The sequence below is a fragment of the Artibeus jamaicensis genome, unplaced genomic scaffold (genome assembly GCF_021234435.1).
Source record: "Artibeus jamaicensis isolate MK-2021 breed Jamaican fruit bat unplaced genomic scaffold, CSHL_Jam_final contig_354, whole genome shotgun sequence".
In the NCBI taxonomy this organism is placed as follows: Eukaryota; Metazoa; Chordata; class Mammalia; order Chiroptera; family Phyllostomidae; genus Artibeus; species Artibeus jamaicensis.
The window spans coordinates 18,845,250-18,863,492 of NW_026521803.1; the positions used below are offsets into that span (position 1 = coordinate 18,845,250).

Consider the following 18,243-nt stretch of genomic DNA (forward strand, 5'->3'; position numbering starts at 1 on the left):
TAAAATCATAGATTGTTATTTGCTGCAAGAAAGTTAAGTCGTCTGGGATTGTGTTACTATTGTTAGAGATGTAATCATAATGGAATGATATTGGAATTTCATTTGTTTGTGATGTATTATGTAGAGAGGTGGGGGGGTGTTTGTTTTTTGGTGATAGTTTTCCTCTAATTTTACAATAAGTTTACTTGGTCTTAGCATACCAACTATTTTCAGAGCAAGGAGGCAAAAAGTGACTTGGACAAGGCGGGGAGGGAGGGGTCCAGCCTCAGGTTCAGTTGTGGTAGCAGGCGGTATACTCTGGTGTCTCAGCTGATGTGCTAGTTAAAAGGGAGTTTATCCCCGGCTGGCTGGCTCAGTTGGTTAGAGTATCATCCCACACACCAAAAAGGTCGTGGGTTCCATCCCTACTCAGGGCACATACCTAGGTTGTGGGGTCAGTCCTTGCTTATGGTGCTAAAGGTAGGCAACCGATGGATGTTTCCCTCTCACATCAGTGTTCCTCTCTGTCCCTTTCTCTCTCTGTAAATCAGTAAACATATCCTTGGGTGAGGATTTAAGAGGGAGGGTTATATTTTGAGCAGTATATAGAATACAGTACCTTTTTCTTCTGAATTTCTTTATTTGCATGTATCTTGATACATTATAGCTAAAACTAAACAAATTGGTGTTTTTATTGTTTTTTTAACTGTATTTTTATAATGCTAAATACCATTGGGGAAAAGTATGTGTGCATTCACTCTCATTTATCAAACCACCACTAAAAGTTTTTTACATATATGTATGCAGTGATATATCATTCAAAGCAGTCACATCTTCATCTATCTCATTACTGTATTCAGTTGTGATAATCAACTTAGTTTTATTTAACATACATATTTTGAGGCCTTCTTTGAGCTAGGCCTTGGGGACCCAGATAAGTAAGACTGGTTATTGTCCTCTAAGAGCTTAACACAGCAGGGTACTCTCCTGCAAAAGATTAGAGACCCCACTGTGGGAAGTGCCATTTTGCAAGAACTTTGAGCACACCAAGGGGTGGGGGGCGGGGGACATGGGAGCCTGTGGAGAAGGACCTTCATTCAGATTCTTGGGAGTGGCTGGGTGCTGCTTGGGCTTAGAAGGGCCATAGTTTGGAAAACACCTCAGAATTTCTCCCTCTTGAGTCAGATGGGGTGACAGTACTTGGGATACCACGCGTTTTATTAGGTACAGTCCTTAAATGAATGAAGCATGTTGTCTTCACTAAGAGAAATGTAGAGTGTTTCCTGATGACCTCATCGTATGACTATGTGAAAATAGTCTTTACTCTATTTGAAGCAGCTATGCATACATATGGAATATTCTCAGGGAAATATAGAACTTCTCATTTTTGGGGGGGAAATGCAATACATGATGACATGTTATCAGAAACTTAAACTAATGATTGTCTTTGAGAATTCTCAATAAGATCACAAGTTTAACTGTACAAATTTGTACAAAGCAATGCCCTTAGTTAAATGCTAGGCTTTCATCTCTTATTTATTTTTCTTTAACTGGAAAAATTCTCAGCCTTTAGGTTTCTTAGTATATTACTAACTTACAAACTTTCTATCATGCAATTCCTTGGGTTCTGGTTTATTTTTTTTTTTTATCTACTATAATAAGACTGGTGAGTTTTACCTGCTCTGAAACCATGAATGGTTCATAGCTGTGAGTCAAGAGATGAGAACTGTTCTGTCTCGCCAGCAGGTCATCAAAACAAGTACAGGGTGGGGCTAGGTGATGAAAGAGATACCAATGAGAGTCTGGGGCCTAGAATAATGAATGAACTTCCGAAGCCCCAGCATCAACTCCATCAGCTCCACCGCCTGGGGGCCCGACTGCCTGAGGAAATGGCCCCAGGGAGTCCCTGTGAAGGGTAGGGGGAGATGGCCTTGGAGCCCCAGGAAGTGGCGTATTTCAGACTCACTCGCAATTCATTATTCCAATGTCAGAAACCTCTAGAGCCCCTTCTCTTCTGATTTCGTCTTTACGATAAGATGCTTACTTTTAAAGTATACGATGGTATGTTATTTTGAAGTCATTCACCAAGATATGTAAAAACTAGTATCCTCACAAGAAAAAAAAGTATATTCCAACATATTGTAAGTTTTTTTGGTTTTGTCTAAAGATGTCAGTTACTTTACACGATGGATATGTTCCCAATAAAACATTATTTTGCATTCATATTGCTATTTTTTCTTTCCCTTTTCTCCTCAGTTTTAATTATCTAAAGACTTTAACTGGAAGAGTTTAGTAGTGGGGAGAGATAGTCATTTCCTTTTATAAATGAATTTATGATTACTTAAGCACCTCATATGTTTATCTGGGGAAAGGCCTAAGAAGTGGAGAAGCCCTCGGACGGTTTCAGTAGATACACGGAAGTATCGGAGGGGTGTGTTCGTACCCGCGCTTTGTCAGTGGGAGGCCAAGCACCTCATTTTAGTCTTTGATTCTTTGCCCTTTGAATCTAAAACATGCATTTTAGAAATTCCTATTTCATATCTGAAACAATCCTGTTAAATCCTATTGAGTTTTAAAGCTCTGATTATTTGAACCAGGCGTAATGATGTCATAATGCCGCAACTTTTACATGTCTGTCTTTACCATTTTCAGTGTGCTTTTACCTGTAGTATTCATTTAGTTCTTACAACAACCCTGTGCAGAAGATGAATAGGAGCTTGTTATTTCTATGTTATGTGAGGATAAAAGCTTGGAGAAGCCAAGTCACAGCTGTGGCTAGAACTGGAATCACCTCAGGTCACATCCTGTGTCATCCGTGCTCTGTGTCTGGTAGCTGTGGGCGTGGTAGAGGGCACGTGTGTGTGCGTGTGTGTGTGCGTGCATGTGTGTGTGTGCGTGCGCGTGTTTCTGATTTTGTTCCTGTCCATTTATCAAGAACCCATTGGACATCTCCTCTAGGGACAGAGGTGTCAGAAAAGAAGGTCATATCACCCCTTTGAATTACAATCTAGTTGAAAAAGGGGGCATAGCTGGTAATTCTGCTAAAAACCGGGGTGTGACCCAGTGATACCATCATCATCAAGAACTTTTTTTTAAACCAATAGTAGCAAGCCACTCATACAAAAACACAGGCATTCCTCCCAGTCTTACAAAATTTTTCCTGGTTCCACCTAGCCACACCTGGGTGGGGTGGGGAGGGGAGAGAGCCTCACCTTCTCTGCCTGTGCTCCTCGCCTCCTCTCCTTTTTTAGCTCTCTTTCCCTCCACGCACGACAAGGTGACTCTGAGGTTTCACCACCTGCCTTTTAATGGCTATTCAGCTCTCTCAGAATAACGTCTGGTGAGTGAAGCAAGATATCGTCTCCTTCTAATAAATGCACATACACACACGTGTGCATGATCCCTCATTGGAATGCCAAGAATGTGGCCCTTTCCTCATGTTGAACCCAGGCTTGCTTTAAAAAACTTGCCCCTGGCAGGACTTCACAACCTCATTTCCTCCTATCTGTGCTATTGAGAAAAATAGAACATCATCTAGAATAGCTTTGTAACAGGCTTGGTCCCCCATAGGATTTATACCTCGAGTTATCACTGTTTTGCATGTATTTAATTTAGTTCAGTAAACCCATATTGCATTAGCTATCCTAAGAGTCTCCATCAGTGCTTCTCCAACTCCGTAATATGAAAGGTTGGTATTTTCTTAGTCTCACATAAAGGGATGTGCTAATGGAACATTTAAGAATAGTTGCCCATTTTCCATTCAGTTCTGTCCTCTTCTTCCTGTATTTGTTTCCCAACTCCAGGCAGGTGGCAGTTAGTTCCTAAATCTTTTCTGTATAAAAATTCTAGAGCTGCCAGTGGTTCACTCTCACAGTAGACACTGTGTTAGGACAGCAGAAAAATGAATTGGAGACCATCCCCAGTCTTAAAAAGCTGCTCACCAATCAACTAAGAGAGTTTCCTTAGCCATTATAATGGTTAATTCTGTGCTGGGAACAGAAAAACTTCATAGAGAAGGTGATATTTAGGCTAAACTTAAAGAATGAGAATTTCTATCCAAGTATAAAAGGTGGCAAAGGGACACATTAGGCAGAAAATGCCTGCACAAGGCAGAGAGAAGCTGTGTTTTGCACATACATGCATGCGCAAAACTCGGAAACGTATTAGAATACAGGGCAGCAGAAGAGGGACGGTCGTGTTTTAGGTAATAAAGGCTGTAGCATTCAAAGAAAGGGAAGATGATTTCAGTCTAGAAAAGCTTATCTTAGCCTTGTTTGGGTCTTCAGCCAAACATCCATGCAGATTTAATGGATGGTCAGTAAATACTTAAAATAAAATGGAATTTAACTGAAATGCTGTTCAAACTAAGAAAGGATTCAAGCCAAGAAGAGGAAGATGGAAATCTTGAGTAAAGGTACCACTTAGTTATTGATTTGATGCTCTAGCATATTTTATATGTTCCTGAGGTCAGCCAGTATTAATATGTTGAATGCCTATAGTATATTGAGTATCTACAGTGTGTCAGACAATGGGCCAGGATCTGAGGATGCAGCTCTTTACAAAAATAATGTAGATCATGCCCAGGTAGGACCCATTCTTCTACTACCAAAGTTCTCCTTGATGCCTTTGTATTCAAAGCATTCAAGTTTTCCCCCCCTCAGCTTACCCAAGTACAGAGCAAGAGTGGAGCAAGGGCATTGGATAAAGTAGACATCCGGCCTGTCTCACCATAGACAGCACACAGCACTAACGGGCGCCTATGTATGGGAATATCTGAAACATTAGTAGGCCGTCCAATTTCTACACCACTAAGGTGATAAGCCAAGTATCTGCTCTTCATCAAAGGAAAACATTTTGTTCCTGACTCATTTCTTTCCTGATTTTTTTTTAAGTTTACAGTTGATCTGCCAGGTAGACACTATTAAAAAAAGGAGGTGTCAGAAGTCACTGTCAAATGCTTGGGCATGTTAGAATCGCAGGGCTGGACGCAGAAGAATTGAACCTCTTGGCAACTCTTAAAATCACCATCACTCGGCAGGTTGGGTGTTCCTACCCTGTCACCGTTACGTAATCCTGGCAGCCTGCGGGTTACCTCCCTTTTTCTTCTCTCCCTTCCAAAGGTTGGTTCTTACCCGAGTATTAACACTCATAAGCTTTTATGACCAAATTATTTGACAGTAAGAAGCATGTAAGTGTAAACTCATGCCAACACAATTTCCTGCAGTTTCTCAACATTCTCCTTAAAGAGGATCATTTTCCACCTTTATTTCTTCCCAATTACATTTGGATGACAATTCATGAAAGAACTTGAGAAAACCGAAGAGCCAAATTTTAATGAAAGCACGTATGTCAATTTTTAAATTACACATAATTGTTTAAGTCCACCCTTAAAAAAAGAAAATTCTTGTCCTGCTTTCTTTTTCTTTTTAACTAAAATTAAATTCTGTTCTGCTTTTAATTCTCCTGTGGTCATATGATTGAATCCCTGAGGTAAATACGTGTGCATTCCATATGCTAATTTGGGTTCTTCCTATCTAGAATTGTGCTTAGAAAAGCAGTGTGTTCTGGGAATAATCTGTGAAACAGAAAGCAATTCATTCTAGAAAAAGATTCTCGTACATGTCACAGTCTTCGTGAATGTTTTGTGGTAGTTCCTTGCAATCACTGGGGGGCTTCCTTTGGTACCAGCCCTGGCCATCCGGGCTTTCTCTGGCTATTAGGCCTCTTATTGGGGAGCTACGGTGCCAGAGTGCTCATCCCTGGAAAGTAGAGGATGTCACTGGGATTGGTCAGAGCTGGTGGACTGGATTTAGGTTGAGAGTGGCGACAAGTAAGGAGCCCACACCTGTAAGCCTTGGAGAGCAGATGAAGTGGCTTAAATTTGGGAAGAACCCTGGAGCTCCCAGTCCCAAGGACAGTGACCTCTGCCACAAAAAGAGCAGCCAGAGAGAGTGGCCCATTGTGTATGAATGGATTGCAGGTTGATGCTTGTCAATTCATATCATTACGTCTTACACTATACTGAAAGCCTCCTCAATCAGCTATAAAAACCTGGAGTTCACATAGTGACCTGTTGATAGAATGATAGGAGTAATGATGCAGTGGAAGTTCCCTGAGAAATTGGGAAATGGGTGTGAGTTTTAGGTTTCCTACCCTTAATCTCATTTGCCCTTAAAATAGAGTATTCTTAAAATTGGAGTTTAAAAGTGTCATCGTTTATTAAGGCACTCTCTCTATTGACACTTGTACCCAGAAATAAGCATTGGTTCCCTGGTACCTACCAAATTAAGTCTGCCTGCAACCCATCTTTCCAGTATTTAGCCCCATCTCTCCCCTACATTTCCCCAAACTCATCTTTCACCAGGTGTTCTAGTTCTCTGGCTTTGCTTGGAGTGCCTCCACTGAGGGCCAGCTGCAGTGCCACCTTCCACCCTGTTCTTCCTGAGCACCTTCAGCAACATGTAAGCTCCCCCGATTCGGTTTTCAGAGCTCTGCAGTCTCTAGTCATTGAATAACCTCATCATCAGAGGTTATGCTCCTTGAAGACTGGAAATAACCATGCAGGGTTTACCTGGCTTTATGTGTTCAGTAATATTGGTTAACTCTTTCTTGGGTTGTTATTGGGCAGAATTTTTGAACTCCTTTACTATTTGTGTGTCTTTGCCATATAGTTTAGCACTTAGAGTTGTTTTGTACTTCTGTTGATTTTTCCACATCTGTTTCTCTGGTCTCAAAGCTAAATTCCTGGGTTAAGATTGAACTCATATTCCTCAATAAATATTTGTTGGTTTATTGGTTTTTCATAGATGAATACAGTAATATTTTTCTAAAAGACCTCTAGATTGGCATTTCTTTAGTGGTGATCTGTAACTACAAAAATTAAAGAGGAAATTTCTTGTTTTTTCCAGATTCTTGTCTCCTCCTCCAACTTTTCTGAATTTAAATTTTCCTTTTTACATAGTTAATCATGTAATTTCAACACTTCCCCCAAAATCTTTGCCTATTGAAGTATAGGAGGTAATACAAACAGCTGTATGAAAATATGTGCGTGCACACAGAGAAAGGATATCTCCTGATAGTACAGCTTTCTAGAACTTTCTGTTGTGATGACCCTAATAAGAAAACTGACCCTTTCAGAACGGGTTTCTTGCGGACCTTTCTAACTTGTTTTTTATTTGTAATAAAAGATGTACGGGTAAATGCCCGTGTTGACTTACCTGCTGGCTGCAGCCAGTCGGAAAGGAAGAACCTTTCTCCCCCTGTTTCTTTCATTGTATTTTTTTAATTTTATTTATTTATCTTTAGAGGGGAAGGGAGGGAGAGAAGGAGAGAAATATCAATGTATGGTTGCCTCTTGTGTGTCCCGTGCTGGGAACCAGCCTGCAACCCAGGCATGTGCCCTGACTGGGAATCGAACCATGGTTGCTTGGTTCCCAGGGCCACACTCAATCCACTGAGCTACACCAGCCAGGTGTTTTTTTCATTCTTGATTCCTATGTGGAAGCCATATTTGATGAGCACATTACCCTGAAGGAAATCACTGGTGTTAGAAACTAGAAGTATGAAACAGAAGTGATAACTGCAATTTGGTTGTGAATTAGTAAATGGAAAGAAATCTCCCATACCAACAACATATCATCACTTGCCATTTCTTTATTCCTTCCATTGGCTGAATCTTTTCTTGTATCAACAGGTAGGTTGGTAGTTTTGTACTTTTTTCCTAAAGCATTAAAATGCAAGATGACAGGTTACAAGGGTGATTATGATTGTGTTGGGTAGAATAATTATAAATAGTACATTTATACTTCAACATTCTCTACATTGTAGTTTTTCAACTCAGCAAGTTATAGTTAATTTCTACAAAAATTATTTTTACAAATACCATTTTTAATATATCAGCTCTTCTCTGAGTACTGTGCATTTTTGTTATAATCTAGCTGTTTCTCTAAAATTTACTTTTTAATAAAAATACTGATACCTAAATCTTAATCAAGGGCTATCGGTATGCAGGTCTTTACTGTGTTGAAATTTCTTTTTGAAAGATAAGGGAAAATATTCTTCATTCTTTCATGATTTTTTGATGAAGAAGCACTTTTAAATTAACTCAGCACATTGATCTTAATGTCTGATCAGTTTTCTCTACGGCAGGTCTCACTTTTAACTGTTCTGCAAGTTTCTTAATAAAAATGTGATTGAAAGGCAACATTACTTTCTAAAAAGCATTCTTGGTTTTTGAAGTCGGGCTGTGAACAGAGGGCGTTGGTACCTTTAACTACTGTTTGCTGCAGCCTTAAAAGATTCTTACAAAGGTTTCACATCATGTGAATCAGTAAGGACCGGAGGGCACAGGTCAGATGAAGGCCCTCCGTGTGATGTGACAAGGCCTTTTAATACACTCGCTGATACTCTGAAAAATCCGTCTGCCTGGAAAACGACTGCTGGCTTACTTCTTTTTCTGTAAAAGAAAGGGGATGGGAATGCCCTTTGACAGCTGACCCTGAGTGTGGCGAAGGGGCGCCTTTCCGCACTCTGCACAGCTCACAGAAGCCTTCTCTGTCCGTGCCAGCAGGAGTGGCAGTCGCCCTGCTGGCTGTTACTCTTTCTCCTCTTCCTGGCATCAGTTTGAAATCTGCTTGTCTTTGGGACTTATTTAAAATAGGAATTAAAAGTTTCTGACATAACTCCAAGAAGGGTGGAAGAAGCCGGAAGCTCGGTGAGGACTGCGGGGATGGCAGGGACCTAGCTCAGCTGAAACCAGATTTCTAAACTCTGGATCTATCTTTTTGCTTTTGTGACTCAGGGCAGGTGAAGCAGCCAGTCTCCTGAGTTCACTTGAAGAGTTGAATAATACTGTGGTAACTGAAGCTCTTAAGCCGCTGTTCGTGCCAAGAATGTGAAAGATGCCTATAAAAACAACACAAAGCCACTACTTTCATCCTATTTTTGTTGGATTAGAAAAATGCTGCTGAACTTTGGGATTTTAAGTTCCTTTAAAATATTAACGTTTCAAAGCATTACTTCACAAATGCCGTGCAGCTCTTCAAGCCTCATGTTTGTGTAGGTAAAGAGATTTCTGCTGATGTGTTGGAAACAGGTAACCGTCTGCTTTGCAGCCTCGCTCTCCTTGTTAGGAAGCGCTGATCCCAAAGCGGAGTGCTGCCTTCCGCAGGAGGCGCGCCGTGGCGACAGATGCATTTCCGTAGCAAGATCAGTTCAAGGAAAGACGGGGCTGGAAGTGCAGATAGTTGAAATGATCTTGTGATGAATATGAAAGCTGTTTAATATTCAACTAAATTCTGGTGTGAAAGATATTTCTAAAATGAAGATTACTTAATATTAAACACTAAAGATGGCAGAAACTATGGTTACACCACTGAGTATATAACTGTCAAGAGCTCAGAGAGGAGTATGTGGAAGACAGGACGTCCAGGCCTGTAATCTGCAAAGAGCACAAGTAGGTGGCTGCCCCAGGGAGTCTCTCGCAGCACAGCTGTACACTCGCTCTTACAGCAACAAGGACAAAAGCTGGTCGTGGCTGGGAACCAGAGCACTGGCAAAAGTCTTAGTCATGTGAAGATGAAGCATTATCTCCTAATTAGCAGAAATATCGAGTATCCCTTAAAGGAGAAGTTGGTAACAGACTGCGGATTAGAGAAGCATCTAATTTTAGAGCTCAAGAGATCTCTCCAGACCTGACGATGTGCAGACAGAAGTACTCTTGGCTCCAAAGGGTATGATGACATGTCACAGTTCCGTCAGGATGACTAAGGCTTAGGTCCACGAGCAAAATGGTCCGGTTCTCTGTTCTTCCCGCCCCTCACTGGTCCTCACTGGTCCTCACTGATATTAGATTGAGAGGATGGGTTTTTTACAAAGTATTTACCTATAGTGATTCCTGTAATGAAAGGTATAATTGCACAGCCGTGTCCAGTACATTAAGATCATCATTCTTTTCTTCCAACCCTTCGTCAATAGCAAAGAAGATTGTGGAAAGTTGTAACTGGATCCCTCAGTGATATAGGCATTTCTGTATAAAACTCAGAGGGGCAATTCGAGTAGCTGTTTGTAGCAGAACCTGATAGGCCTCCATGCCTGCTCCAAAGATTATGTCACATTGCTGGGGAAGTGCTATGAGATGTTGATAGCAATTATATTTATGTGTGTGTGTGTGTATATGTGTAAATGTATACAGGGGAAGAGAGAGGGAGGGAAGAGATGAAATGCTTATTTTATATACACACACACACACACACATTATATACATATGTAAAATGAAGTTCTTAAAAGTATATGCAGTCACAATGTTGGAACAGGTGAACAATCCATGCATTCAGCCTAAGGTTCTACTGCAAATAGGAAAGATAACGCTGGTGCCCTGACACCAGTGTGAAAGGTTCAGGGATTCTTTTGCAGTTTCCTTTGTAACTCCTTATAATCTAGAAAATTTTTTAAACCTTAAAACTTTGCTGCTTCTAGGAAGTAATAAGCTTGAAAATTCATAGAGAAGGGGGAAAGTTCTTAAAAACTGAAGTTTAGATCAGAGTTTAAATCCCACTTCTGTTATGTATTTAGCTGAGTCTCATTCCCAAATCTATAAAATAGGGATGATGGTAAGTAATACTTACCTCTCTAGGGTTCAGAATGTTAAAAATAGATATGAAAGTTTTCATAGATTTTATACAAGATTGTTTTCATTTCTTGTATCTCTTGGCATAATATATTCCATAAATTTATTATTACTAATATTTCTTTTTTGTTAGATGAACATTTCCTTTTTAAAATGTTCACTTATTCCAATAGTATTCTTTTGAAGTCCCGAGAGCTGGTAAAAATGAGATCATCTCCTGCTTTTCATGACTTCATAGACTTAAATCATAAACCCCCAAATCATTTGAGGATGGATGTTCACTTTAGAGCTCTGCCTTCACACAGTGCCCTATCTGTTCATTTCCGATTCCTGTCCCCAAACTTCCCAGCTCCATTATGTCGCTTGTGTTGTATAACAGCTGAAATCATCCTTACGGCTATAGGCGCAAGCATAGCATGGCACAGTACAAAGACAGAATATTTTCCTTGTTTATATTTCACAGTCATTTCCAGAATTTTCTTGGTCTTCATAACTATAGTAGCACTTTGAGCTTACAGGCTCACAGCATAGCCCATCATAATTAATCTCTTGGTGAGCACAACATTGTAGAATTTGAATTGCTTCTACCTGAATATGTTATGTTCTACCCTTTGAAGTTTATCTTTTACTTTTCTGCAGACTTGGTTTCCAGAGTGGTTCTTGTTTTGGTTGGATTATATTTTTGGTTGTTTTTAAATATTTATACCTCATCAATTCTTAATATATAGCAACTCTTCCATTAATACTTACTATTCAGAGCTTTGGTAACATTAGAATTTTATTATTTGCTAGTCTTTGTGGTTTAGCTGCTCTTCCCAGTAGGCCTTCATTTGTTAACCAGATATTTACTGAAGCCCATGTTATGCCAGACACTGTATTAAAGGCTCAGATAAAGAGGGGACCAAGAGAAATTAGGTACAAGCTCTCTAGAAACCTGCATTCCAGTGAGGGAAAAGTCAACATGTGAATTAACATTAAAATACCATACATAAAACAGGATGAGGTGATAAAAAGTGGCTGGAGAGTCACTTCAGATGGCATGGTAAGGGAGGGCCTCTCTGAGGTGACATCTCAGCCTCGATCTGAATGGCGGGGAGAATGTGGAGTTCCAGGGGAAACAGCCCCAGGCAGGAACAGACCTGAAGCACTCTAGGAAGAACAAGGAAGGCCGTGTGAACGCTCCCAAAGGGAAATTAGGCAAGGGAGGGGTAGAGAGAGGACTGGAGGCCAGGCAAGGGGTTAGGATTTTTAGTAGTTTTATAGGAATCCACGGTAGTATCCTTAGCAAGGAGACGTGTTCTGAATAATGGTAGCCTTGGCATAATGTGATGAAAGTGAGATCAGTGCAAAATGTAGGTCACATTTCTGCAAGGTTAATAAAATGACCCAAAAATCTGACACCTGCCAATGAGGAACATCCTAATTTGTGGCTGGCTAGACTTCCAGGACAATGGCAATGACTGTTTATCTGATGAAGAAAGATAATATAGAATTTCAAGAAGGAGGGAATGGGTAACATGGCCAAATATTCAGAGGTTGAGTTGGATGAAGAAAGAAAAGGGATTGTCAGGTTTGATAACAGAGAAGCTATTGAGGGCAATTGAATTGGTTTGAATGGTAGGTGGAACCAGGGAAATAGGGACAGTTTTGTCAAGGTTTGCTGGGTATAGGAGGAGATACAGTACATTAGCAAAAGAATGATGTGGAATTAGGAAGGGTTTTTTTAATGTTTTATTTTGACAAAGTGAGATGATATCAAAGTATGTTTGTAGGAATAATCCATACAGATTTAAACAAACGACATTGTAAGAGAGAGTGAGAGTAGTTGTAGGAGTGACAACAGTGAGAAGGTGCCAGGAGACGTGATCCAGAGTCCAAATACAGGGTCGGCATTACACAGGAACCAGAATCCAACAGGCTCGTTCAGGTGACGCCTTAATGTGGTTTCCCGCCCCAACAAGAACCCTTGGTGATGTTCTTAGTGGCAACATTAACTCCAAGGTATCCTTTTCAGGGTGTCTCTTAAGCATTAGCAATCTAGGGAACCAGAAGTTCCCTGCTCAAATGGACATACCCAGAGGCAGTAGCAACAAATCCTCAGCAAGCTCTCAAAGTCCAATAAAATATTTCTGAAAGATCAAGGTCTCCTTTGACTCTAGAAAATATGACATGATGTTATACCTAAAAGATCATGTTATAGACTAGGATCTGGTATGTAATTCATTTGATAGAATTCTGTCAAATGTTTAAAGAAAAGTTAACACCAATCCTCCACAAACTTTTCCAAAAAATAAGATAAACTTTCCAACTCATTCTATGAGAATAGTAATACCCTGATACCAAAACAGAATAAGGATATAGGAAAACTACAGACCGACATCTCTTATGAATGCAGACACAAAATCCTAAAGAAAATATTAGCAGAGTAAACCTAGAAACAAAAAGGATACACCATGATCAACTATAATTAATGCAAGGTTGGTTTAACATATGAAAAGCAACCAATATAATATACCATATTAGTAGAATAAAGGGCAAGAGCCACATGATAATCTCAGTAGATGCAGAAAAAGTATTTAACAAAAGTAAACACCCTTTCATGATGACACTAACCAGACTAGGAATAGAAGGCAGTGATGTAATGCCTCCTCCGTCTAGTAATGCTGTCTGTGAAAAATCCACAGCTAATGTCATACTAGGCAGTGAAAAACTAAATAATTCCCCCTAAGACCAGGATAAGACGCGAGTATCCACTCTCAGCGCTTTTATTCAATATTGTACTAGAGGTTCTAGCCAGGGTGATTGGACAAGAGAAAGAAATAGGAGGCATTCGATATGGAAAGGAAGAAGTAGCACTGTGTTTGTCATGACTTTATACATAGAAAATCCTAAAAGAAAAAAACTGTTGTAACTAATAAATGAGTTAAGCAGGGTTGCAGGATACAAGATATATATCTAAAAATTAATTGTTTCTATATATTAACAGAAAACAATCTCAAAGTGAAGACTACAATTCTACTTATCATAGCATTAAAGAGAACAAAATAGTAATAAAGTTAACAAAAGAAGTATGAGACATATATATTGGAAACCTTAAAACATCGTTGAAAGAAATGAGATAAGTGGGCCCTGGCTGGTGTGGCTCAGTTGATTGAGCGCCAGCCTGCAAACCAAAGGATCGCTGATTCGATTCCCAGTCAGGGCACATGCCTGGATTGCAGGCCAGGTCCCCAGTAGGGGACACATGAGAGGCGACTACACATTGATGTCTCTCTCTCTCTCTCCTCTCTCTCTCTCTTCCTCCCTTCCCCTCTCAAAAATAAATAAATAAAATCTTTTTTTAAAAAAGAAAGAAATGAAATGAAATAAGTGGAAAGATAGCCCATGTTCATGGATTGGAAGACTTATCATTGTTAAGATCATAATATTCCCCAAATTAATCTCTAGCTTTAATTCGGCTCCTATCAAAATATCCTTTTTCCAGAAATGGATAAACTGATTCTAAGATTAATACAGAGACACAAGGGACCCAGAAGAGCTGAGACAATCTTGAAAAGGAAGAACAAAGTTGGAGGACTTCTACCTTTGATTTCAAAACTGACTACAAAGCTACAGTAATGGAGACAGTGTGTTAGGGGCATGAGGACAGCAGCCTGCCTTGTGCCACTGGACTAGGGTGGTTAGGAGGCCACAGGGCTGCAGTCGCTGTTTCAGTGCTCCAGAAGCCACCATTGCCTCCGTGACCACACTCCGATGGTCCCCACATGTTTTTGTCACTCCATCAAGACCCAGATACCAAGCGAGCATCCAGATGCAGAACCTGAGTCATGAGCCTCCATTTTCACCGCTGGGGGGTGGAGGGGAGGGATGTCTGCCCACCTTTGCCACCATGGTGGGACACGGGGCGCTATAGCGTCAACTCACGTAAGAAGCTGTCCAAATACTGGAGAGCCAAAAATGACAGACTTCCACTAACATTTGGAATCACTAAAATCATCCTGTATATATCATAGACCAAAATAAATTCCACATGGATGCAGAATGTGAATGTAAATGTGAAGCTTGAGACCATAAAAGCATTTGAAGAAAATACACGTGAATATTTATGTAATCTTGGTTTGGGAAATTGCTAAGCATGATATAAAAATCAGAAAGCCATTAAAAATGTCAGTAGAGAATATTATATGATTCATAAAGGGAATCATGGTCTGTTAAATTTAAAAAAAAAAACTACATACCAGAACATAAACAATGATTTTTCTCTGGATAATGACTGGAGGCGAGCGTTCCTTTCTCCTCCCTTTCCCTCATTCTCTCTGCTTCCCCTGCCCCTCTGTTGAAGTTTATTGTTGTTTTTCAAGAGCTATTTTTAAATTTTGAAAGTGAGAATACAAGGATATCTGGCTCTCCATAGGTAAATTTTTATGCTAAACTCTACAAAAGTGAAAATAACCTTTTTTTAGATCGTACTTAATTTTGGAGAGAGCAGAAGGAAAGGAGAGAAATGTCAGTGTGTGGTTGCCTCTCGTGCACCCCCAGCTGGGAACCTGGCCTGCAACCCAGGCGTGTGTCCTGACTGGGAATCAAATTTGTAACCCTTTGGTTCGCAGGCCAGTATTCAATCCACTGTGTGACACCAGCCAAGGCAAAAAGTGAAAATAACTCTTGAAAAAGTAGGTAATGAGACTTTTGGAGTTAGACACCCCCATTTCTCTGAAAATAATGTTGAAGTAGTGATTGGAATGCACTCCATCTGGTGGCATTTCAAGAGGAAGACCTGAATAGTTGATGACTAGAAGAACACACCCAAGCCCTGGCTGGTGTAGCTCAGTGGATTGAGCGCAGGCCTGTGAAGCAAAGGATCGCTGGTTCGATTCCTAGTCAGGGCACATTGCCTGGGTTGCAGGCCAGGTCCCCAGTAGGGGGCACATGAGAGGCAACCACACATTGATGTTTCTCTCCCACTTTCTCCTTCCCTTCCCCTTTCTCTAAAAATAAATAAATAAAGTATTTTTTTTTAAAGAACACACCCAAAATCATGTTTCTCTTACCTCCTCTGATGTTTTTTTGTTTTGGTTTGGTTTGTTTTGTTTGTAAAGAACGCATCTGCTTGACTAGAGATGGACTAGTTAGTATTTAGGGTACTGGCATCTAAGGGGAAAGATCACAGATTCTGCAGGACATACTTATTGTGGCCTGTATTTCATCACTTTATGCTCTTATCTCCAAACGAGTTGCCATATCATTTCCTGGTCTAGCAGCCCTTACACTAACCCTGATTTCTCATCCCTGCTTATCTTGGATTCTTATCTCAATATAGGATGTTTGATGTCCATTTGACACACGAGACCTAGGGGTTCTTGGTGTGTTAAGGTGAGTCACCCAAATGGAATGAAAGGCTTCTCTCAGAGACTTCAGTACCAAAGGATGAAAGGAGCTTATGTTCCAGAAAGCACTATTATTGGTGCCTTACAGAAGCAGACCCAGAGATCTGGAGAAGCAAGGAAGGAGAGAGAGAGCACGGAAATGGCCACCCTCGACTGCTTTTCCTCCTTGTAAAAGAAAAGTAATCATTCTGGCTTTGAATTTCTTTTTCTGAATGCCTTTAGACTTTAATATAAAAAAAGACATGAACCAGTAAACATAATCTGGCAAGAATTTTCTAGTTGAAATTGTCAAAATCTAGAGTTCTTCATAAAAAAATCAAAGACTGCCTAATAAGCCCTTTTGTCTATGTACTTCCTCAGGGGACTCATTGAGTGTTTCTGTTATTTTTATTCCTCAGTCATAAACAGCATGACTCTGAACTTCAGCAGGTTTCAGAGTCTCCATCCTTCATGTTGACACGGGAACCCTGTTGCTCTGGACCGGGATTAAATTGGTGTACCCCTGGTTCTGGTATTGGATGGCTTAGTTGCAGTTCCACCTAGGCCATTTTACAAAGTGGATGTAGAACAGCTTGGGCACGTGGCTGTTCTTCGAGCTACTCATTTCACGAGCACTTAGTACTTTCCTCACATTTGAATTTCTGCTATTTTTGACTTACCTTTATATATTTTGATAACTTGGAGCTAGATGAAAGAAAAAATCGGTTCCTTTTTTTCTGGCAGAAGCTAAGAAGAGTTGTTTTAACCCCAGTTTCCTTGGCATTAACGTGTACAGGGTTGTGTTCGTTGTTCGTGGCATCTGGTGACTTTGTGATGAGCGCTGTGTCAACCCCGCGGTGCTTAGGGATGGGGAAGCAGCAGGAGATAAACTGAGGCACGGCCCTTCGCTCCCTGCCCAGACCTGGGGGGTGGGGTGAGGGTGTGGCAGGGGTGAGGAGAGGGGTACACGTGGCCAGGAGGGCCCCGCGTGGTGACAGCTCCTTTCTGCCTGGCAGCCCACGGTGGCACCTCGGGGGCAGGTAAGACTCACTCCAGGGCTTTTCTTGTCTCTTTCCAGGAGCGGCCTATTGCCAGTTCATGGACATGCTCTTTCCAGGCTGCATTAGTTTGAAGAAAGTAAAATTTCAAGCAAAATTGGAGCATGAGTATATTCACAACTTTAAACTTCTGCAAGCATCGTTTAAGCGAATGAATGTTGATAAGGTAGGACAGTAACTTGTACCTTCATAAAATGCATTTTTCTCTTTTCAAAATTGTTTTTGTGTAGAAATGTAAAAACAAAAATATCAGTGGTGGGATATATCTTGATATCTCAGCACTAGGTTGGGGGTCTGTACCCAGCATAAGGCATCAAACCCTAACTTTCTACATTTGTGTGAAGTTTTTATTTAACAAAATTTCTAAATTTGTAGCCATTAGACTAAAAACCCTAACAGGATTTACAGATGTTAAAATGTTGTTACTCTATTTTAGCATTGCAAATAACAAATTTTTATGTTTGCCAGATGTTACTGGGGTTCTTTTTGTATTTTGTTACTTTGGAGCAACACGCAGGTTACAGTGGAAGCAGCATAGGCTTCGATCCCAGCTCCGTGGGTTGAGCCAGTTATTTACATCCTTTGAGTCTCAGTTTACCCATCTGAAAAATAGGACCAAAACCCCTTCCCTGTGGTCATAGGAAGTTAAAGTGAAGGAATGTATGTGAAAATGTCTAGCATAATAAATACTCAAATTCTCTGTTAGTGTCCATACATTGCCTTTTTTTCCCCTTTGGATTTTATAGTTTTGTCCTAGAGTGACACAAATGGAGTTAGCCTGGGGTCCTCCACCCCCACCCCAAATAAAGGACTGTTGCAAAAGTCCACACAGTCTGCCTGTTCTTGCTCTTCATATACATATTCAATTCATATTATTTCTTTAGGATATCTTGTGGAGGAAAGAGTCTTGGAAAGAAATTAATTTTGAATAAGGGGATAGAAATAAACCAACAGGGGAGAAATAGGAAAAATTTTTTGCATAGATAGTAGCAATAAATATGCTTTGGAAATAAACAAATTAAGTCTTAGGTTATTAAGAAATAGAGGTTACATAAAGGAAAAGAGAAAAGTTTGGGAAACTATTTTAATTTCATGTGGTTTATACCTTTCTAAATCAAAGCATTCTTATCAAAATTTTATTAAAATATTGGTTTCTAATTTTCTCAGAATTTGTATTGCAGAAAATATTCCCTTTAACATCTTAACCTTTTGA

The 18,243-nt window shown here is 40.2% G+C and overlaps 1 protein-coding gene across 4 annotated transcripts in view; it reads left to right on the forward strand.

The window, feature by feature from the left end:
* MAPRE2 (microtubule associated protein RP/EB family member 2) overlaps window positions 1-18,243 on the forward strand; it is a 145,924-nt gene that overhangs the window by 92,579 nt on the left and 35,102 nt on the right. For all 4 annotated transcript variants that reach the window (XM_037154462.2, XM_037154461.2, XM_037154460.2 and 1 more), the window contains one exon: window positions 17,051-17,196. In XM_037154462.2, the coding sequence (XP_037010357.1) occupies window positions 17,051-17,196 (146 nt within the window). The remainder of the gene's footprint in view (window positions 1-17,050; window positions 17,197-18,243) is intronic.